Here is a 23,936-nt window from a genome sequence, read left to right on the forward strand (position 1 = left end):
TATATGTATATATGTATATATATATATATGTATATATATATATATATTGTGTATATTGGCTAAAAAAACTGAAAAAATTAGATCTATACGATTTATATTTAATAATATGGTGTATTTTTAATCTCGTCCCGGGCCACCGAAATATCAGGACCGGGCCTGGGGGGTCACCGCCGCTGGAGAAGAAGCCAATGACGGCGGCTGCCGGGTGGGGTGCGACGAGGGGAGATCTAGCGGCGGGGTGAGTCGTCCGGACTGATGCGAAGCCCCAAGGGGACGTCATAACTTTATGCCTTCCTTCTATATTTGGCTTCTTCTGATCCTCTCTTCTCTGCACACTCCTGCCTCATGTTCCGCTGCGATTGCTGGGGGAGATTTGGTTTCTTCTTTGCCTTGCTGTAAAGTTGAGGGAGAATAGAATCGAATACCAGCCCAGTACAAGTGGCTGGCCAAGTGGGTATGGTACTGTTGTCCTGTCGTAAGCAACACTAGTCTGTATTCATATGACCCGCAGCGTCGTTGTCGTGTCTCTTACGGCCGTAAGCCGCCTACACATGCATGCACTCCAACTTGCAACATCCACATCTTTGTCTATATACATACCCTCCTCTTCCGGCCATAAGCCGCCTAGACATGCATGCATGCATGCACTAACTTTGCTATCAAAGTCGATCGAGGGAGACGACAATATGCTTGGCTAGGTAGCACAAGGTTTTACGGCAATACCGCCTTGCATAGAAAGAGCAGAGCACGCATGGCATGCTTGTGTCGTGCCACCACCCAGTACAAGTGGGCCGGGTCGTGCCACCATCCGTCTGAATTTGTATGAGCCGCAGCCTCGTGTTGCCGTGTCTTCCCCGTCCGTCAGCAGTCTCGTGTTGCTGCCTGCACATGCATGCACTCCAACTTGCAGCATCTACCTCTTTCTTTAATACATACCCTCTTCTTCCTTCTCCAATTCGAAGAGCAGGACACCACACATCTGTGCACTGCATCCATCCACCATCAGTATCCCTCTCTTCTCCAATTCAGGCATTCTATTTTCCAGCCATGCCTCCTCCCCTCCAGATATTACTACTCGGTGTGCTTCTCCTCTCTTTCCTGAACACTCCTTCATGTTCCGCTGCTGCAAACGGTGACACTCTCACGACAGGCCAAGCGCTCGCCGTCGGTGACAAGCTCGTCTCAAGGAACGGTAAGTTCGCGCTCGGGTTCTTCCAGCCAGAGCCACCAGGCAACATCAGTAAGTCCACCGCCAACACCACCACCATCTCTCCCGGCTGGTACCTTGGCATATGGTTCAATAAGATCCCTATTTTTACTACTGTCTGGGTTGCCAATAGGGAGGAGCCCATCGCTGAGCCCGAGCTCAAGCTAGCACAGCTCAAAATCTCAAGAGATGGCAATCTTGCCATCATCTTAAACAATGGCAGTACTGAATCCATAATCTGGTCCACTCACATTATTGTCAATAGGACGACACAAACTAGCACAAACACGACTAGTTCTGTGCTCAGGAACAATGGAAACCTAGCCCTTACAGGAGAAAGCCCGTCTAGTAATGTTATGTTGTGGCAGAGCTTTGACTACCCTACAGATGTTGGTCTTCCGGGCGCCAAGTTAGGCTGGAATAAGGTCACTGGTTTGAATCGTCAGTACATCTCAAAGAAGAGCCTGATTGATCTGGGTCTTGGCTCATACAGCTTTGAACTAGACGCCAACGGGGTGGTGCTCCTCAATCACCACTACCCCCCCTCTGTAGTGTATTGGACTTGGCCAGCCGGACAATTGTCATATAAACTTATACCAGTACTCAAGGCTCTGCTAGACTTGGATCCACGGACCAAAGGTTTGTTTATCCCCGCATATGTCGAGAACAATGAAGAGGAGTATTTCATGTACACCTCATTGGATGAATCATCGTCCTCATTCATCTCCATAGACATCTCTGGTCAGATCAAGTTGAATCTTTGGTCACAAGCCAGACAGTCTTGGGAAATCATATATTCTGAACCTGATGTTCCCTGCCCTGTGTTTGCTACCTGTGGTCCCTTCACAGTTTGCAACGACAATTCAAGTCCATTCTGTGACTGTATGGAGAGCTTCTCTCGGATGTCACCTCGGGATTGGGAGCTGGGTGACCGAACTGAAGGGTGCTTCAGAAATACTCCATTAGATTGCATAGCTAGTAAGAAAAACACAAGTTCAACAGACATATTCCACCCCATAGCTCGTGTCACATTGCCCCGTGACCCCCAAATCATAGAAGGTGCTACCATTCAGAGCACATGTGCAGAAGTGTGTCTCAATGACTGCTCCTGCACTGCTTATTCCTATAATAACAATAGCAGATGCTCAGTCTGGCATGGGGAATTGCTTAATGTAAACCAGAATGATGGCCATGAAATTATTTCTGAAGATGTTCTTTACCTTCGCCTTGCCGCCAAAGATTTGCAAAGCTCGAGAAAAGGCAAAAGAAAACCGATCGTTGGAGTTGTCACTGCTGCAAGCATTGTTGGTTTTGGGTTACTAATGCTCATGCTGTTGTTGTTAATGGTTTGGAGGAACAAATTCAAGTGGTGTGGCGCGCCATTACACGACAGTCAAGGTAGTGGTGGTGGAATTATAGCCTTTAGATACACTACTTTAGACCATGCTACTAAAAATTTCTCGAAAATACTGGGAGCCGGTGGTTTTGGTTCTGTATTCAAGGGAGTGTTAAGGGACTCGACTGCTATAGCAGTGAAAAGGCTTGATGATGCCCGTCAGGGAGAGAAGCAATTCAGGGCTGAGGTGAGCTCAATTGGATTGATCCAACATATCAACCTAGTCAAATTGATTGGCTTCTGCTGTGAAGGTGACAAGAGGCTACTTGTATACGAACACATGTTAAATGGGTCTCTTGATGCCCATCTATTTCAGGGCAATGCTACTAACCTAAATTGGAGCACTAGGTATCAAATAGCCGTAGGAGTTGCTAGAGGATTGTCCTACTTGCATCAGAGTTGCCGCGAATGCATCATACACTGTGATATTAAGCCACAAAACATACTTCTCGATGCATCATTTGTTCCTAAGATTGCAGACTTTGGAATGGCAGCGTTTATAGGAAGGGACTTTAGCCGAGTTCTAACAACGTTTAGAGGAACTGTAGGGTATCTTGCCCCAGAGTGGCTTAGTGGAGTTGCTATTACACCAAAAGTTGACGTTTATAGCTTTGGTATGGTACTGTTAGAGATCATATCAGGAAGGAGGAATTCACTTGAAGTATACACTAGCAGCAATTATCATGGTTCCTATTTCCCTGTGCAAGCCATCAACAAGCTTCATGAGGGAGATGTGCTTAGTTTGGTGGATCCACAATTGCATGGTGACTTCATTTTGGAAGAGGCTGAAAGGGTTTGCAAAGTTGCATGTTGGTGCATTCAAGATAGTGAGTTTGATAGGCCGACAATGGGTGAAGTGGTCCGGGGTCTTGAGGGTCTACAGGAGCTTGATATGCCCCCAATTCCAAGACTACTTGCAGCTATAACAGAATGCTCTGATGTGGCTTCAATGTAATAATTCATAAATACTTCGTAGTCTTTGATGCTACTAGTCTTTGTTTCAATAAATTTTAAAGTTCTGATGTGGAGTGCAAGAAATAATGGAAGGCAACCTTGGAATTGCTAAATTATATTGTATGGTGTATATGGTCTACCGTTTTCTTGTTTTTCTTTTTTAATGAACGATAAAGGTACGGCGGAAGCTGCGGAACTAGAAATATGTGTATGCTTTGTTTTTTTTTCTTTTGAGTGAAATATGTGTATGCTTTGTTTTTTTTGGTGAAATATGTGTATGCTTTGCTTTTTTAGTGAAATATGTGTATGCTTTGCTTTTTTTTTTAGTGAAATATGTGTATGCTTTGTTAATGGGACAATTGACATATATCTCAAATTAATGGAAGAAGGTCGATATAAGCCATTAAATTACATAGTGCTTGCTTCAAAGATTTGTCACTAGTAAAGTTCTTATTGAAGTATGACACCTCTAAGATAGATTGTCTGATGCATGACATTACGGAGGACTGCTGTCTATGTTGTAGAGATATCTGGACCTATGGAAACAATGCATCTCTAGGTTCAAAGTTCATCTCATTTTGTTGCATTGTCTCCTTCGCATGAAATGCGCACATATGCCGCTTTGCGAATGGATCGTGGTTTAAGTAAGTCCAGGAGGCCTGCTTGTATTACTAAGTAAGGATTTACAAGTATTTCATGTCAAATTTTTGTACTTGGTACACGTACTGTTGGTCTGTTGGGATAGTGATAGCTTCTTCAACCTGTGGATGATCAGATCAAGCATGAAAGGGGGGCTTTGGGTTATGGTCAGTCTTCAGTCTCTCATTGGAATTGATCATGAGCTTTGTAACTGAGTGCATGCTTGCTGGCTTATCTCTGCATTCTGTTTCTTTGCAGGGTACGGTGTGTGTGGTGGCTGAATTGCTGAACTTCTGTTATCTAGTGGAGACGTTCAGGGAGCAGTTTATATTAGATGTCCAAGTGATTGACTCCGGGTTCGGTTCTTTGGGAGGAGGAGGAGCTATTGGGCAAAATAAAATAAAAAATAATTTAGAAAAAAAATCTGTGGCTTTGCTTGTTGCTGCAGTGCCGTCGTGTTTGTACGCTTCAGCGCCTCAGGAGGAGACTGGTTGCTTCTGGGGTGCGAATTCCAAGTCCAAATTTGACCTGGCCGAATGTGATCAGATCGATCAACCCCCCCTCCTCCTCTCGTCTCTGCTTACAACAAAAACTCCCTTTAGAGTCACTTTGCTAAAGGCATTTTTTTAGTTTGCCTCTATAAATTGACATATTATATTGTAGTTTTTTGGCACTTTAGAACGTGTCTCAAATGTAGAGGCATTATTCAAGACATTGTGGACAAAGATTGTTTAGAATGGACCATAGAGGCATTTTTCAAGGCATTTTTTAAATTGTCAATACAAAAATAGCGTAGAGGTATTTTTTGTGACATTTTGTAATTGACCGTACCTTGTAGAGACGTTGTTTAAGGCATTTTTTGTTGTCTAGAAGCACTATTTTTGACGTTTGAGATATCCTATAAACAATTCGTAAGAATAATGATTTGGATATATGCAAGTAGTGATGTGAGGGTGAGTTGGTTAGTAGGACATGTATAGTGATTATTTGACCACTAAGTCTTGAGTTCGAGGATTGATTTCTCCGAAATCATCATATTTTGAGAATATATTTACATGTACAAGCACATTAATTCTTTGTGCCCTTTTGAAATGTCTCAATCCATATGGTATGACTTGTGCCTCATACAGCTGTTGGCCCATGTTTGTTATTCCCCTCAATCTCCCCCCCGGCGTCATCTTTCAACGACAGAACATATTCCTGTCGCTGATAATTCCGGGGCCTGAATACCCGGGGAAGAATATGAGTGTGTACATGGAGCCGCTGATGGATGATTTGGTCCGTGCTTGGGAGGATGGGGTCTGGACATACGACCGAGCTACAATGACAAACTTCAAAATGCATGTTTGGTACCAGTACTCCCTGCATGACCTACCGACGTATGGGATATTCTGTGGCTGGTGTGTGCATGGGAAGTTCCCATGCCCAGTATGCAGGGCGGCTCTGATGTTCATTTGGTTGACAAAGGGTGGCAGATATTCTTCCTTCGACAAGCATCGACAATTCCTTCCTCTTGACCATCCATTCAGACAAGACGTGCAGAACTTTACGAAAGATGTAGTTGTCGAAGGCTCGGCACCACCTAAGATGACCGGTGCCGCAGTTCGTGCTCAGTTAGACGCTCTCGAGGCCAATGCCCAAGGAGATGGATTTCTGGGATATGGTGAGCAACACGCCTGGACTCACAAGCCATGCTTGTGGAATCTCCCCTACTTCGATGATCTCCTTCTTCCATATAACATTAATGTAATGCACACTGAAAAGAATGTCGCTGAGGCCATTTTTGGAACAATCATGGACATTCTTGAGAAGACGAAGGATAACGTTAAGGCTAGAGTCGATCAAACGAGATTATGCAATAGACCAAAGCTAGACATGGCCCCTCCTAGAGGCGGGAAATCGTGGACGAAGCCAAAGGCCAATTTCGTTCTTACAAGGGCCCAAAGGAGGGAAGTACTTGAGTGGATCCAAACCTTGATGTTCCCTGATGGGTATGCAGCGAATCTGAAGAGGGGAGTGAATTTAGCTACTTTGCGAATCAACGGGCTCAAGAGTCATGACTATCACATATGGCTTGAGCGGCTACTGCCGGTGATGATTCGAGGCTATGTCCCCGAGGATGTTTGGCTAGTGCTTGCGGAGTTGAGCAATTTCTTCCGCCAGCTTTGTGCTAAAGAGTTATCTCATACCGTGGTAGCAGATATGGAAAGACTGGCGCCTGTGTTACTCTGCAAGTTGGAGAAGATCTTTCCACCCGGCTTCTTTAATTCGATGCAACATATGATTTTGCACCTCCCGTATGAGGCACGAATGGGGGGGGGGGCCGTGCAGGGCCGTTGGTGCTACTCAATTGAGAGATTGCAAAAGATTCTTCGAAATAAATGTAAAAAGAAATGCAAAATTGAAGCATCCATAGCCGAATCATACATCCTGGAGGAGATGTCAAACTTCACAACAAAATACTATGCTAACAATCTTCCCAGTGTGCATAATCCACCCCCTCGTTACAATGCTGGCAACCCCGAAGATGAATCAAAGCTTAGCATCTTTAGAGAGCAACTTGGCAGTGCAAGTGGTGCAACTAACAAGACCTTGCAACATGAAGAGTGGCGCACTATTATGTTGTATGTCTTGACCAACCTATCCGAAGTGGAGCCGTACATGCAGTAAGTGCTCAATACATTATTTCTCAACTAGTCACAAGTTTGTGTCCAACTCCGCTTCTTCTCATCGCTATAGGGAATTCAATGAGCAATTCTGGCATGAATCAAGGGAACCTACCCTCGAGGAAGCTTCGGCCCTTCTTAGAGATGGTGTGGGAAATGACATGCCTGATTTCATTTCTTGGTTCAAACAGAAAGTACTTTCTAACTTGGCTATTACACCAACTTGATTTCATTTCTAACTTAATTTCATTTCTTACATGCGACTAATACACCAAGCTATCCCGCTTAAACTTGTAGGGAACAACCGACGAGTCTATGAGTGCCGACTTGAGACAAGTTGCTGATGGTTGTGCCTGTAGGGTCAGGTCATTTAAGGCTTACGACGTGAATGGATATCGCTTCCACACAGCAAGCCACGAGCAGAGTCGGCCCAATCGTAGAACAACAAATACCGGAGTTTTTACTCCAGGCTTAGATGGGGCTGAGTACTACGGAAGAATTGAAGAAATATACGAACTGAATTTTGATGGGAGCAAACCTCTAAATCCTGTCATATTCAAATGCCATTGGTTCGATCCAGAAGTTGTGAGACGGACCCCTAATCTTGGGCTAGTCGAAATTCGATAATCAACCGTCTTACCAGGAGACGATGTCTATATTGTGGCTCAACAGGCCACGCAAGTTTATTATCTCTCGTACCCGTGCAAAACCGTTCAGCGTCTTAAGGGTTGGGATGTTGTGTACAAGGTACCGCCACACGGTAAACTACCAGTCCCAAACAATGAAGATTACAACATAGACCCCAACACATATGATGGAGAATTCTTTCAAGAAGATGGCCTCGCAGGGAATTTTGAGATCGACTTGACGGAAGCTCAGGGCATGGAAGTAGACAATGAAACTGGTGCTGACGAGGACGAAGAAGACGAGGTTGAGAATGCGAGGGACTTGGAATTACTTGAGCGGTTACATTTAGGCAATGACAATGATGACGGCATTCCTCCTCCCGAGCATCAGGATGATTATTTCAACACGCGTGATAGTGATGATGAGACTTATGATCCAGCTGATCCCGATGATGATGATTATTTCTAATAACTGTATGTTTATTTTTAATAACTGTATGTTTATTTCTAATAACTGTATGATTTATTCTTTCTCATAGCATTTTTTTTTAGTATGCTTCATTTATTTACATCAAGTTGTAACATCCGTACTAATTGGTTTACTCATTCTCATAGGAAGTGATTGAAGCATGGTGGGCGGTATGAGGAAGTTGACGTCGCTATACAAAAAGGCGACGGGGAAAGCCACGGATGCAGGTGACGGGTCCGGAAAGAGACCCCGGGGAAGACCTCCAGGAAGGCCGAGAGGCGGAGGCAGGGTGGAGGAGGTCCTTCTATACCTGCTGTTGAGGAGGAGACTGAGTCGCCTCTAGGTGCAGCTGAGTCTGAGTCTGACTCGCCTATACCTACGGCTGCGACTCAGTCTGGGGATGAGGAGGAGTAGGTAGAGGAGGAGCAGGTTGACCAGGGGGGTAGCTCTAGCTCTACTTCTTCTCGTGTGTGGCTGCGTGGTCCTTCTAGCCTCCCGAGGCGACCGGTGCCAATGGCTAGACGCCCGCTTATTCGACCAGATGGGGAGAAGTAAATGGCTCTCTCTACTCTCACTATTTTTTTGCCTTTGTATCTTCAATATTTCAACACATACTAATAAATTGCCTTTACACTTGTGCAGGAACTGGCTGAGGGTTGGAGAGGGTGACCACTCACGCCATGTAAACGGCATCCTTGGACTTTTGATCAAGGAGAAGTTCCCTGGCATGGTTACTTTGGGCGGAGTAACCGAGCCGGCATACACATGGGCCCACTATGCAGCCGCGCCGGACGCCCGTGACCGGGAGGGAAGGGTGTTTCCCAATAGAGCCGAGCGGGTGAAGGCCGAGCTGTGGGTAAGTTTCTTTTGCACTACATTAGTCAATACTAATCGCATGGAAATTATTTAACTAATGACTGGATCCGTCGCATCTATATGCAGGATTTTTTTAGATGCGAGCCGGGCTTAGAGGCTAGGGCAGCTGCTGTCGTCGACAAAGCTGCCAAGAAGCTTGTTAAGGATATGCACTACGAGGCGCGCGTCCAGGCTGTGATCAAATTTCACGCGGAACACCTTGGAGCGAAGGTGACAAAAAAAGACGCTAGGACCATATCTCTGACCCAGGAGCAGTACCTGCAGGTAAAGTACATTAAAGCTTATTATTCCTTAGATTACTAACACTTAATTTCTTCTTCTTATATATCATGTACTTGATTATTTAGGTGCCTCCGGGGTGATGCGCAGGAGACCTTCCGTGCTGGACGGTGATCATGGAGAAGTGGTGCGCTCCCGAGTGGGAGGAGAGTCACAATGCTTGCCGGGAAAGGCGATTGTTGATGCCTGGCGCACCACACCATCAAGGCAACCTCAGCCTGACTAGTTTCGCGGCTAGATGGGTATGCAATAGCATCTATTGTTCCCAAGCTCAGTTCTCCTTAATTTCTGTGCGGGCGTCCCCTTTATGATGCTTTTCTGTTGCAGTCGGCAAAAAATGATGGTCAGCCTCTCTCCCAGTTCAAGGCTTATGCTTTGGCCCATAAGTCAAAGGCGATGCACGGGGTTGCATATGACCCGGATGACCCGGCCTCAGCGTACAGCAACGAGAACGTCAAGGCTCGCCTGGATGGATATACATCGATGGAAAAGGAGGTCCACGGCCCAGACTTTGATCCGAGCGAGCATGATCTTGATGGGGAAGTGGTTATGAGGGTGGGAGGAGGTAAGAAACATGGTCGGTTCTGGATTGGCGACGGCACACTCGATACGGCCACCACTCCCTCTCTCTCTCAGCTTAGAGCTCAGAGCACGAGTTCAGGTCCAGGTATATGTCCTCGCCCAGAGCCTACACGGATTGCGATGAACGAAATCCAGGTTAGTTCTATTTCATTCATCCTCCATGATCTTTACATGCTTTGCATTGGAACGATGATGAGATTGCGATGACATACTGTAGGCCCAGCTGGATGAAGAAAGGAGGCTCCGGCACGAATTAGAGAGATCGTTCGAGGAGAGGATGGCGGCAGAACGATCCCAGTGGTATGCGATGATGACGCCCCTTTATGCTGCAATGGGCCAAACTCCGCCACCGATGCCAACCCCTTCTCGTCCACTTGCTCCACAGGCTCCACACACTCCTGTGAGTTAGTTTATAACCTTGTAATCACCATTATTGCCATTCCTACAACCATAGAGTGTTGTGCTAACTATCTCCTCCTTTGTGCAGTATCCATCAGAGGGATCGAATACGCCTGGAGCTGGAGGTTCGCACATTGGTACTCCACCTCACTTTGGTTTGTTCTCCTCACTTTAAAAACTTACTTTTGTAACCCCATATCCATACTTAGCATTTCTGTTTACTTTCAAATGCATACTTCTTACTTAGTGTTTCTGCTCCTTGATTGATGCAGGTTAAGGTGGTAATCAAGTGTGGAGTCTGTTACGGCCTGCAACATTTTCTTTTTGTTTGGACTATATTTTGCTATCTTGTCGTGACAATTTGTGATGTTTGTGTCAACTTGCGATGTTTATGCGACGGTTTATGTGATGTTTATGCGACGGTTTATGTGATGTTTATGTGAATGTGGTAATCTGTGAGATATATATAAATTGTTTTGAATTGCAGCGACAGTTTTGAATCTGGTATGGATCAATTGGCCGTCAGGTATAGAACAGTTTGCCGTGCAATATTTTCTCGGCGCTATTTTGTACTCACTTTACCGAGTACCTTCCAATACACTCGGCAAACGTGATGTGATTTGCCGAGTGTATTCCACGGACACTCGGCAAAGTCGCGAGCGCCACGTATCCTCGGGTTTGCCGAGTGTATACATTAGACACTCGGCAAAGAGGTCGTTAAGTCCCTGGCGCCGTTAGGTCGTTTTTTTTTTTTTTGCCAAGTGTCGTATTTGGCTCTCGGCAAATATGTTTGCCGAGTGCTCGACATAAAACACTCGGCAAACAGCTGTTTGCCGGCACTGTGTATGCCGACAGTGTTATGCCGATTGTTACACTCGGCAAACACTTTGCCGAGTGTTTTTAGCGCTTTGCCGTGTGCCCTGTATCAAAATCCGGTAGTGCAATGGCGGCGGCTGCCGGATGGGGTGCGACGAGGGAGGATCTAGGCGGCGGGGTGAGTCGTCCCGAAGGGGACTGATGCGAAGTCCCAAGGGGACGTCATAACTTTATGCCTTCCTTCTATATTTGGCTTCTTCTGATCCTCTCTTCTCTGCACACTCCTGCCTCATGTTCCGCTGCGATTGCTGGGGGAGATTTGGTTTCTTCTTTGCCTTGCTGTAAAGTTGACGGAGAATAGAATCGAATACCAGCCCAGTACAAGTGGCTGGCCAAGTGGGTATGGTACTGTTGTCCTGTCGTAAGCAACACTAGTCTGTATTCATATGACCCGCAGCGTCGTTGTCGTGTCTCTTACGGCCGTAAGCCGCCTACACATGCATGCACTCCAACTTGCAACATCCACATCTTTGTATATATACATACCCTCCTCTTCCGGCCATAAGCCGCCTAGACATGCATGCATGCACTCCAACTTTGAATAGAAAGAACAGGGCACGCATGGCATGCTTGTGTCGTGCCACCACCCAGTACAAGTGGGCCGGGTCGAGCCACCATCCGTCTGAATTTGTATGACCCGCAGCCTCGTGTTGCCGTGTCTTCCCCGTCCGTCAGCAGTCTCGTGTTGCTGCCTGCACATGCATGCACTCCAACTTGCAGCATCTACCTCTTTCTTTAATACATACCCTCTTCTTCCTTCTCCAATTCGAAGAGCAGGACACCACACATCTGTGCACTGCATCCATCCACCATCAGTATCCCTCTCTTCTCCAATTCAGGCATTCTATTTTCCGGCCATGCCTCCTCCCCTCCAGATATTACTACTCGGTGTGCTTCTCCTCTCTTTCCTGAACACTCCTTCATGTTCCGCTGCTGCAAACGGTGACACTCTCACGACAGGCCAAGCGCTCGCCGTCGGTGACAAGCTCGTCTCAAGGAACGGCAAGTTCGCGCTCGGCTTCTTCCAACCAGAGCCACCAGGCAACATCAGTAAGTCCACTGCCAACACCACCACCATCTCTCCCGGCTGGTACCTTGGCATATGGTTCAATAAGATCCCTGTTTTTACTACTGTCTGGGTTGCCAATAGGGAGGAGCCCATCGCTGAGCCCGAGCTCAAGCTAGCACAGCTCAAAATCTCAAGAGATGGCAATCTTGCCATCATCTTAAACAATGGCAGTACTGAATCCATAATCTGGTCCACTCACATTATTGTCAATAGGACGACACAAACTAGCACAAACACGACTAGTTCTGTGCTCAGGAACAATGGAAACCTAGCCCTTACAGGAGAAAGCCCGTCTAGTAATGTTATGTTGTGGCAGAGCTTTGACTACCCTACAGATGTTGGTCTTCCGGGCGCCAAGTTAGGCTGGAATAAGGTCACTGGTTTGAATCGTCAGTACATCTCAAAGAAGAGCCTGATTGATCTGGGTCTTGGCTCATACAGCTTTGAACTAGACGCCAATGGGGTGGTGCTCCTCAATCACCACTACCCCCCCTCTGTAGTGTATTGGACTTGGCCAGCCGGACAATTGTCATATAAACTTATACCAGTACTCAAGGCTCTGCTAGACTTGGATCCACGGACCAAAGGTTTGTTTATCCCCGCATATGTCGAGAACAATGAAGAGGAGTATTTCATGTACACCTCATTGGATGAATCATCGTCCTCATTCATCTCCATAGACATCTCTGGTCAGATCAAGTTGAATCTTTGGTCACAAGCCAGACAGTCTTGGGAAATCATATATTCTGAACCTGATGTTCCCTGCCCTGTGTTTGCTACCTGTGGTCCCTTCACAGTTTGCAACGACAATTCAAGTCCATTCTGTGACTGTATGGAGAGCTTCTCTCGGATGTCACCTCGAGATTGGGAGCTGGGTGACCGAACTGAAGGGTGCTTCAGAAATACTCCATTAGATTGCATAGCTAGTAAGAAAAACACAAGTTCAACAGACATATTCCACCCCATAGCTCGTGTCACATTGCCCCGTGACCCCCAAATCATAGAAGGTGCTACCATTCAGAGCACATGTGCAGAAGTGTGTCTCAATGACTGCTCCTGCACTGCTTATTCCTATAATAACAATAGCAGATGCTCAGTCTGGCATGGGGAATTGCTTAATGTAAACCAGAATGATGGCCATGAAATTATTTCTGAAGATGTTCTTTACCTTCGCCTTGCCGCCAAAGATTTGCAAAGCTCGAGAAAAGGCAAAAGAAAACCGATCGTTGGAGTTGTCACTGCTGCAAGCATTGTTGGTTTTGGGTTACTAATGCTCATGCTGTTGTTGTTAATGGTTTGGAGGAACAAATTCAAGTGGTGTGGCGCGCCATTACACGACAGTCAAGGTAGTGGTGGTGGAATTATAGCCTTTAGATACACTACTTTAGACCATGCTACTAAAAATTTCTCGAAAATACTGGGAGCCGGTGGTTTTGGTTCTGTATTCAAGGGAGTGTTAAGGGACTCGACTGCTATAGCAGTGAAAAGGCTTGATGATGCCCGTCAGGGAGAGAAGCAATTCAGGGCTGAGGTGAGCTCAATTGGATTGATCCAACATATCAACCTAGTCAAATTGATTGGCTTCTGCTGTGAAGGTGACAAGAGGCTACTTGTATATGAACACATGTTAAATGGGTCTCTTGATGCCCATCTATTTCAGGGCAATGCTACTAACCTAAATTGGAGCACTAGGTATCAAATAGCCGTAGGAGTTGCTAGAGGATTGTCCTACTTGCATCAGAGTTGCCGCGAATGCATCATACACTGTGATATTAAGCCACAAAACATACTTCTCGATGCATCATTTGTTCCTAAGATTGCAGACTTTGGAATGGCAGCGTTTATAGGAAGGGACTTTAGCCGAGTTCTAACAACGTTTAGAGGAACTGTAGGGTATCTTGCCCCAGAGTGGCTTAGTGGAGTTGCTATTACACCAAAAGTTGACGTTTATAGCTTTGGTATGGTACTGTTAGAGATCATATCAGGAAGGAGGAATTCACTTGAAGTATACACTAGCAGCAATTATCATGGTTCCTATTTCCCTGTGCAAGCCATCAACAAGCTTCATGAGGGAGATGTGCTTAGTTTGGTGGATCCACAATTGCATGGTGACTTCATTTTGGAAGAGGCTGAAAGGGTTTGCAAAGTTGCATGTTGGTGCATTCAAGATAGTGAGTTTGATAGGCCGACAATGGGTGAAGTGGTCCGGGGTCTTGAGGGTCTACAGGAGCTTGATATGCCCCCAATTCCAAGACTACTTGCAGCTATAACAGAATGCTCTGATGTGGCTTCAATGTAATAATTCATAAATACTTCGTAGTCTTTGATGCTACTAGTCTTTGTTTCAATAAATTTTAAAGTTCTGATGTGGAGTGCAAGAAATAATGGAAGGCAACCTTGGAATTGCTAAATTATATTGTATGGTGTATATGGTCTACCATTTTCTTGTTTTTCTTTTTTAATGAACGATAAAGGTACGGCGGAAGCTGCGGAACTAGAAATATGTGTATGCTTTGTTTTTTTTCTTTTGAGTGAAATATGTGTATGCTTTGTTTTTTTTGGTGAAATATGTGTATGCTTTGCTTTTTTAGTGAAATATGTGTATGCTTTGCTTTTTTTTTAGTGAAATATGTGTATGCTTTGTTAATGGGACAATTGACATATATCTCAAATTAATGGAAGAAGGTCGATATAAGCCATTAAATTACATAGTGCTTGCTTCAAAGATTTGTCACTAGTAAAGTTCTTATTGAAGTATGACACCTCTAAGATAGATTGTCTGATGCATGACATTACGGAGGATTGCTGTCTATGTTGTAGAGATATCTGGACCTATGGAAACAATGCATCTCTAGGTTCAAAGTTCATCTCATTTTGTTGCATTGTCTCCTTCGCATGAAATGCGCACATATGCCGCTTTGCGAATGGATCGTGGTTTAAGTAAGTCCAGGAGGCCTGCTTGTATTACTAAGTAAGGATTTACAAGTATTTCATGTCAAATTTTTGTACTTGGTACAAGTACTGTTGGTCTGTTGGGATAGTGATAGCTTCTTCAACCTGTGGATGATCAGATCAAGCATGAAAGGGGGGCTTTGGGTTATGGTCAGTCTTCAGTCTCTCATTGGAATTGATCATGAGCTTTGTAACTGAGTGCATGCTTGCTGGCTTATCTCTGCATTCTGTTTCTTTGCAGGGTACGGTGTGTGTGGTGGCTGAATTGCTGAACTTCTGTTATCTAGTGGAGACGTTCAGGGAGCAGTTTATATTAGATGTCCAAGTGATTGACTCCGGGTTCGGTTCTTTGGGAGGAGGAGGAGCTATTGGGCAAAATAAAATAAAAAATAATTTAGAAAAAAAATCTGTGGCTTTGCTTGTTGCTGCAGTGCCGTCGTGTTTGTACGCTTCAGCGCCTCAGGAGGAGACTGGTTGCTTCTGGGGTGCGAATTCCACGTCCAAATTTGACCTGGCCGAATGTGATCAGATCGATCAACCCCCCCTCCTCCTCTCGTCTCTGCTTACAACAAAAACTCCCTTTAGAGTCACTTTGCTAAAGGCATTTTTTTAGTTTGCCTCTATAAATTGACATATTATATTGTAGTTTTTTGGCACTTTAGAACGTGTCTCAAATGTAGAGGCATTATTCAAGACATTGTGGACAAAGATTGTTTAGAATGGACCATAGAGGCATTTTTCAAGGCATTTTTTAAATTGTCAATACAAAAATAGCGTAGAGGTATTTTTTGTGACATTTTGTAATTGACCGTACCTTGTAGAGACGTTGTTTAAGGCATTTTTTGTTGTCTAGAAGCACTATTTTTGACGTTTGAGATATCCTATAAACAATTCGTAAGAATAATGATTTGGATATATGCAAGTAGTGATGTGAGGGTGAGTTGGTTAGTAGAACATGTATAGTGATTATTTGACCACTAAGTCTTGAGTTCGAGGATTGATTTCTCCGAAATCATCATATTTTGAGAATATATTTACATGTACAAGCACATTAATTCTTTGTGCCCTTTTGAAATGTCTCAATATTTGTAGGTACACAAAGTCGTGTCTCTACCAAGCGAGTTTATAGTTTGTAAAAACATTTTATTAAGTGACCTTACCGTTGTAATGACACTGCATGTAGTAGCACCACTATAACACTTTAGATAATGCTTCAAAAACTATATAGAGACAACATAGAATATCTCTATAAGACAAAAATAATGTCTCTATGTACCACTTGTGTTGTAATCAGTGCAAAACTCCTGCCTTGTACATAACTGAAGCGTGCTATATATTACCAGAGGTCATATGGGTCGGACATACCCAAAACTAGCAAAATCATTACCCAAGACAAAAGTACCGTGCAAGGATTATACGGTGGTAATGACATACAATATACCATGTTGAATGATGACAGTGCATCGAATTTTAATAATATTAGTAGCATGCAGCAAGAATTTGTACCTCCTAATTCATCGACAATATTTGCACCACCTAGTGTGTCACAAACTAGCATACCGATGAATAATTATTACAGCTGAATTGATATGATGGGTTTGGCCAATAATTATGAGCTATCACATGTTAATAATTTTAGCAGTGTACGACAAGAAATTAGACCTCTTGTTTTATCGGCAAATGTTTCACCGTTTATGCTTACACAACAAGCTATGCCGATGAATGAGATATATAGCCGCAATAATGTTGATCATTCGGCCAATTATATTGAATCACCATATGCTACACCATATGTCACTAGAACGGAGGTTACACCCTGTGCTTTTTCAACACCATATGCAACACCTAATGCATATAATTCGGCTCCATACGCCACTGAAGATTATGACCAAATAGATGAGAATTCAACAAGTATGCATGTACCTTCATACAATATTGTAGCATATAGTGTATCTCCCACACTACCCAAATTTCCGGTATTCCTTGTAATTCATTGCCAGAAACTTATTTCTGTGTTCCCCAACAAGAAATATCATATATATAGTCCACAACGTCGTATTCTTGTGATACCCTAAAGCCATATATTTTTAGCCCAGAACAACAAGCTAATTCCGTATCTACTCAGCTCACATCGGAGCAACATATAGGGCCTAAAAGTATCGGGGGGCAACCTGACATGAATAGAGATGAAGCACGTAGGATATGTGAAACATTTTTGGGGTCTAAAGGTAGGAAAGAATTAATTGACTAGTGTGGAAGATTGTGAGTTCCTATAATTCAAATGTGGAGTCAGAGTTGGTTTTAGAAAAAGAAAAGCAGGTTGTAATTGAAAGTAAAGAACAAAAGTTGGTTGTTGTTGAATTGACGGCTATGCTTGAGATAAAGGAAGCTATGGTGCTACCATCTGAATTTTGTGCTAAAACAATTAATGATCAAAACCGAAATAAAGGTGTTTCAGTCATAGTTGATGTAAATAGTGGCAACAAATCTACACTTAATGAATTATCTGAAAAAGATAATAGCGCGATTAAAGCAAAATTGCAAGAACATTGGAAGGAGCTGCTTTCATGCTATTAGAAGACAAAGCATGGTGTCATTAAGATAAAAGAGATTTCATCCATTGATGCCCTGCTAAAAGAGGTACGATATGAAATTATGTTATGTGCTTTCCAATCCGATATTATAGACTCTATGCTTTATGATTCTGAAAGATTGGGTAAAGAGAATAATGTAAGCAAACAATTAGGTTCGAGTATGAATATCAAAAAGTCGATTATTATTGCATACCAACGGTTTATTAGTGATCATAGTAATACGGTTACATGCCTGTGGGGTTTTAAAGTGCAAGAACTTGCAAAATTCACGAGTAAAGATAGTAGAATCACTAGGAGATTTGTCAGCCAAGTTATTGTATCATATAGGAAGGCTGATAATGGTAATATATTCAAGTTATGATTATTCCCATCATCATCTTTGCTATGCAGTATATTTATATGGATTACTTTACTTGTTCTAAATTTGGTCTACACTTGGTCACAAATGAAGCATAAGTTTTGTGATTATTTTGGATTTAGAGATACAAGGCTGAGACTGAAATTTGAAGAGACCAATATTAATATAGTAGAAGATAACTCTAAGATATCGGATAAGATGAATACAAGTAAATGTGTAGCCGAGTGGGTTAATATCAAATCTGAACTATTTGCTTGTTTAGCTTTGAAACCATCTTCACAAAAGAATCGGCTAAGAAAGAAAAACTATACATTTGATTTTAACATGTGTGACCAGATTTTTGATAGTTTATTACAAGAGAAACATATAAGATTACTTGGTCATCATGTTATACCTTCGTGTGAAGAATTAGGACAGCGTACATATTGCAAATGGCATAATTTATTTACTCATACTACTAATGATTGCAACGTGTTTCACCGGCAAGTACAATCGGATATTAGTAAAGGTTGATTGAAGTTTGCAAACCATCTAGAGACAGAGAGGCATAAAGTAGATAAGCAGTCTCTCCCTGTGACTATGTCTGGTAGTGAAAACAAGAATATGTTGATTCGGCCAAAACAGGCTGATACAACAAAAGGCAAGAAGGTCGCAATAGTTAGCAAGATTAATAATGATAGAATTAATAAAGCTAACAATATTATAGGCAATAATAAGAAGATAGTTTGGATCCCTAAAGGTAGTCAGAATGTTAAAGCTAAGGTTAAGGTTCAAACATCAATTGTTAGAGTTGTACCAAATGCAAAGCCGAAGGTGACATTCAAACAACTTCTGGCTAAGTATGAGAGGGAGAAAGTCAACCCGAATGCTGCTAGTCGATTTGATAATTTTAAGCAGCCGAGAGCACCTCCAAAGTATGAGTTTGGTGGTCGAGATCGGTGATGGGAAGGATTTCATACAGCAGCATCGTATCCTCCTTTTGGGCTACCAATGCCCATGCCGTGGGGGGCTCTTCCTATGATATTTCCTCTTTGTCCGTCCTGGGCTGGCATGGTCCATGGACGCCTCTTCCAATGCCTTTTGAGTCATTCCATCCAGGGCGGACAATACCTAAGACACCAGTGTTTGATATACTATCTCATCTTAGAGATAACCGTTTTGATCAAAGGAATCGGTCTGGAGATCAAAGGAAGAGGAAGTGATCAAACAAGTTTATCATGTTAAAAGGGATTATAACAAGAATAAGAGTTCAGATTTGTCTTCAAGAGATGAGAAGCTAACTATTGTACCCTAGGAGTTGATAAGTGTGAATTCATTTGAAAGAGATATATTGGTAACTGATAAACATGCACATGCTTCATGTGATCAAGCCAAACACACATCTAGTTCGGGCTCCTGCATTAGTATGCGACAAGGAAAAACAACACATAGAAGAAGAATTATTCATGTCAGGCTTAGCAAAAAGGAAAGGTCCAGCAGCTCAACGGTAAATGATGCAGCCGAATGCATGTGTTCCAGTTCAGGTTCAAAATAAGAAAGTGAGAAGGCAATTGATGTGACTAATTGAAAGTATGGCCTTGATGTGGTTAGTTACAAGAAGAAGATGTGGGTTCCTAAAGGTAGCACACAAGTTTAGACTAAAGGTATTGTTCAAGCATCCATTGCTAGAACTACACCAGAGGTAAATTTGAAGGCGAAGGAATTCAGAAAACAACCACAAAATCACAGGTTTTCACATGATCACCAAAACCTTTCGTAGCCACATCATATGTGTTCATTACCTGTTCCACTGATGTCCTCATCATGGAAACTATGCCCAGGTATGTTTGATTATTCTCTTTAGTTTTGGTGTGATCCTTGGATGTTGTTTTACGAATATTTACAGTTTAGTCAGGCATTACCAAGGCAAGTTACATAGGATTGGCTCTTACGGCCATATTAGAAATATTATTAGGAGAGCATAAGATATATGGCCGATATTTATTTATCATCACCCTAAGAGCATACATAGTCGACATATCATTTATCATCGTCCTAAATAGGCTGGAAATAGATAATAAGCTGTTCATGATTATTGCGCATGAAAGTATTTTTTGATACGCAAGCTTTACCAAAAAACAAGGGGGCATGTGTTGATGAGAAGATTTAGCATTTATAGTAGCCATTGCAGCGACGACTAGCTTAATGGGCGACCAGATAAACGATACCACGACCAGTAAACAGTAACTGCGAGATAAACAGTAACCACAACAGTACCCCGCCGGATGAACAGTACCACAACCAGGAGAACAGTGATTTCAGACTAGTGAACACGATTAGTGGTCATGACGAATGACCAGGTGACCAGTGATCATGGTTTGTTCCTGCAATTGGTCTCCGGACAGATAGAAGAGTTGGTCGAATCTAAGATGGCCGAACTACATTAAAGCGTATTCGGGTAGATATATGGGAGTTTTACGTGTTCGAATAGGAAATATATGTTTGTTATAGAACGTTTGGAGATTTAAGCACAGCTGAATTATATCTGTAAGTCTTATTCGGTTTGAATTAGGAGTCCTGATCTCTTACGGCTAAGACTTATCGCTCTTTAAATATGAGAGGATCATGACCGATTGAGTAAATCAACCAATCGATCAAACATAATTTACATTTTCTTTCGTCTTTTGCCTAGCTCTTGTAGTCATGTTCCTCCTTCTGCTGCTACTCGTTCTTGATCTCGACGACCAAGGACAACCCGCCGGTTAACCGTGTCCTGACGGGGTCCCTCCCAGGTGCGATTTACTGACGAAGATCCGTCGCCGCAGTGCCAGACTGAGCTTCCCAGGTGCTGCTCGCCGGGTTAGTTATCCTTTGTCGGTTTCCTCGTAAATCGGTCGCTTGTTGCCGCGAAAGTGCAATAGTTACCCCCGTTGTTGTACGCTCACGAGAATCCATATTTTTGTGCCAACACTTACATTTAGAGACGGAGGGTAACATGAATGATTGATAAAATGAATGATAATGATAATACCATTTATTCTTCTTCCTCTTCATAGTAAAGAGTATTCAGAAGTTAGTGCTTTCATAAGTGAAAGAAAGGGAAAAAAATGATTGAAGTATTAGATTAGATTTATTTACCTAACATGTTAGTATGAGATCAAACTTGTATATATATATATATATTAATTGCTTCTATAATTTTGGGTGCAGGTCAACTACGATGCAGACTAGTGGTCCTCCCACGGTCCCATTAGTACTAAAAGTTGAGTTGGATGTTACTATTGTCTCAAGAATTGCTATGATATCCTGAACAGTGTTTACAGAGTAGATACTTAATCTCTCCAAACTTCCACCAATTAACGATGTCCAGCTCTTGTGTTCTAAACAACGTTGGCTCCTCCGAGTACAAATCTAACTTTGTACGCACATGCGCCATATGTAACAACTTGCTGGGAATACATGTACTGATCAGATTTGTTGAACACTTCATCTTCTTATTGGTTCTGGACCGCAGCACTGTTTTAGTCTCCGTCAAGTCAACTTAGCCATGGTGAAGTGAATCACGAGCGAGGCGAGGACGAGGCTTCTTCCACGAAGCAGAAGCAGCAGGTGTGGAGCTGATGGATGCCTAATGTGCGGCCTTACCACATATTTGGTCCAGCCCGTGCCAAACAAGGATTGGACTTACCTGGGCATGGAACTTGTAGCCACAACCAGGCCGGGCTCTTTCTTTCGCTTTGAGTGGTTGCTTCTGGGCTGTGAATTCCAGGCCCATCTAATTCCAAAACGTGGCACAAGCTGCGACGAATCTGATCTTAACCCCGAACGGAAGTGACCGCCGATCAGCTTGTAAATCTCTAAAAAAACAGCTTGTAAAACACCCTCTCAACCCCCAAAAACGGTGAAAGAAAGAAAGAGATGAACCCAGTAATTTTGAATTTTTGGTCCAATTTTGTATGCGTGATTTTGAATATAAATCGAGTGTGAATTCAAAGCTCAGAAAATGAAAGGGAAAGCATCCAGCCAGAACCCTTTTTATCACACATGACACACCGGCACAGATTATTAATGCTCGTGTATGCATGTATGTACTCTGCATGAATGCTTTCCCAGGACCACGATATCCGCGACCCGTCGCTCTTTCATGGAACGTGTGACCCCCTTCCAGCATCCCGCCTTTCTCTTTCTCCAGCCTCCTTTTCTCATGTATGCTGCTCATGCGCCCCTCCACCAAGGCCCCGCCTCCACCCAAGTTACTGCCGCCCATGGTAGCCATTGGCGGCCCTACTACCCACCACACCTTCCCTTTCCCTTCCTCCAACCACGGTCGGGCCTTCCCGTCGCACCACCCATCTCAACCTCTAGCGCAACGACCTTGCTCGCCCCTAAGCACTCCCCATGTGACGCCTTGCTGTGACCTAACCCACCATCAGTGGCTACCACCCGCGGCTAGTGGCGCCACGCTGCCCTGCTAGCAAAGCGGCGCCCATTGCCTGATATGTGTTACTCCAAATTTCCAGGTCCGGGAAGAGAGAGCAGTCTCAAATACTAAAAACCTCGAAACCCTAACCTCCAGCCCAGTTGCTCCTCTACTCCAATAGCAGCGGCACACACTATCTATTCTGCTCTAGATTTCTAGGTCCGAGGAAAAGAGAGCAGCCCTAGATCCCAAAAATCTTGAAACACTAGCCTCAAGCTCGGTTGCTCCTCTACTCCGGCGGCGGTGTCACGTGGTCACACACTATTTGTTTTGGGTGACCCGTCGTCCATTAGAGTTTTCCTTGTAATGGCATGACATGAGTTACAGATATTTTTATAGAGACGGAATCCATAAACGTCTATGATAGGATTTAAAATTCGTCTGTAATAATTCGTTCTAAAATAGTATATGCTACATACTTACTGTTTCATGTCATCTCAGTGATCGTTTGGAGGTATATACAAGCCGGAACGAGTCCATCTTCCAGGAATGCGCATGCAAGCACTGGGACGCTCAGAGCCCATTTGTTTCTCCTCGTCTTTTAATTAAGGACCACGAAGCATTCATTTCATGTGTAGTAATCAGGTTTATACATGAATATTATCTGGAAGAATTTGGGAAGATTGGCACCTTGCAAATTCTCTCTTCTTTGTCTGTTTGTAGTACGTGGCTCCGCTCAACGTACGTCAGAAAATGGGGAAGCAAAACCATAAACCGGAGGCAGATTTTCTATCATAGGGTAAAATCACTACTACCGAAAAAAGGCTTCACTGCTGATTTTAAAATCTTCTTTATTATCGGTTTTGAAGCTGGTAGTGGACAATGGATAATGATAGTCACTGATTATCACTATCCGTCCAAAAACCGGTATTGAGTTTAGAGGCATCACTGCTGGCTAGTAGTTTCAGCTGGCAGTGTTGCTATTTTTCAGAAAATCTATCCGAAACGATATTAAAAAAAAATTGAGCCAACCAGCACCCACGTCCATGCACAAGTCACATGATTTTTCACGCGTATGCATTTCGTGGCACTTGAACTCATAACCTCTCAGCTTGAGCGATACATCTTTATCATCCTACCATAAAAATACCAGTGATAGCAATACCATATGCAATTCATTTGATCTCTTATGTCTAAAACTTTAAATAATTATTTAGATATATAAATAACTTTAAATAAAAATATTTTTAATTACAAAGTTATAGATCTTGTACAGAGTTATAATTTTCATATAAAGTTTGTACTCATCTAACTTTGTATAAAAAAGTTATGTATTTTTTAAGATAAGCCTCTGTCATTTATTATTTGGTATTTAAAATACCTCAAATTAAAAAGCGTTGTACATCTCGTGCCGGTGAAGGACTTTAATATAAAGTTTCTCTATAAACACGGATGACTTCTCGGTGCCGCCGAGGAAGGATCCCAATAAACCGAACTCTATGACAATGACCCGCCGCCGCCGCCGCCCACAAGCACTGCCGATGACTTCCTGGTTCTGAGGGAACTTCCCAGTGGACCGAATGCCATGACCAGCG

The 23,936-nt window shown here is 43.3% G+C and overlaps 2 protein-coding genes and 1 long non-coding RNA gene across 3 annotated transcripts; all 3 read left to right on the forward strand.

The window, feature by feature from the left end:
• The first annotated feature begins 760 nt into the window (after positions 1-760).
• LOC133883943 (G-type lectin S-receptor-like serine/threonine-protein kinase At2g19130) lies at positions 761-4,015 on the forward strand. Its single transcript, XM_062323350.1, has one exon. The coding sequence runs from the start codon at positions 823-825 to the stop codon at positions 3,556-3,558; it is 2,736 nt and encodes a 911-aa protein (XP_062179334.1). The 5' UTR covers positions 761-822; the 3' UTR covers positions 3,559-4,015.
• A 2,762-nt stretch (positions 4,016-6,777) lies between these two features.
• On the forward strand, positions 6,778-7,214 carry LOC133884283 (uncharacterized). Its single transcript, XR_009903052.1, has 3 exons — positions 6,778-6,862; positions 6,936-7,056; positions 7,160-7,214. It is a non-coding gene; the product is annotated as an uncharacterized LOC133884283 (long non-coding RNA).
• Positions 7,215-11,470: 4,256 nt separating this feature from the next.
• LOC133883883 (G-type lectin S-receptor-like serine/threonine-protein kinase At2g19130) lies at positions 11,471-14,454 on the forward strand. Its single transcript, XM_062323272.1, has one exon. It carries the CDS (start codon positions 11,602-11,604, stop codon positions 14,335-14,337), a length of 2,736 nt encoding a protein of 911 aa, XP_062179256.1. The 5' UTR covers positions 11,471-11,601; the 3' UTR covers positions 14,338-14,454.
• Positions 14,455-23,936: the final 9,482 nt, after the last annotated feature.

This window comes from Phragmites australis, chromosome 11 (genome assembly GCF_958298935.1).
Source record: "Phragmites australis chromosome 11, lpPhrAust1.1, whole genome shotgun sequence".
Classification (NCBI taxonomy): domain Eukaryota; kingdom Viridiplantae; phylum Streptophyta; class Magnoliopsida; order Poales; family Poaceae; genus Phragmites; species Phragmites australis.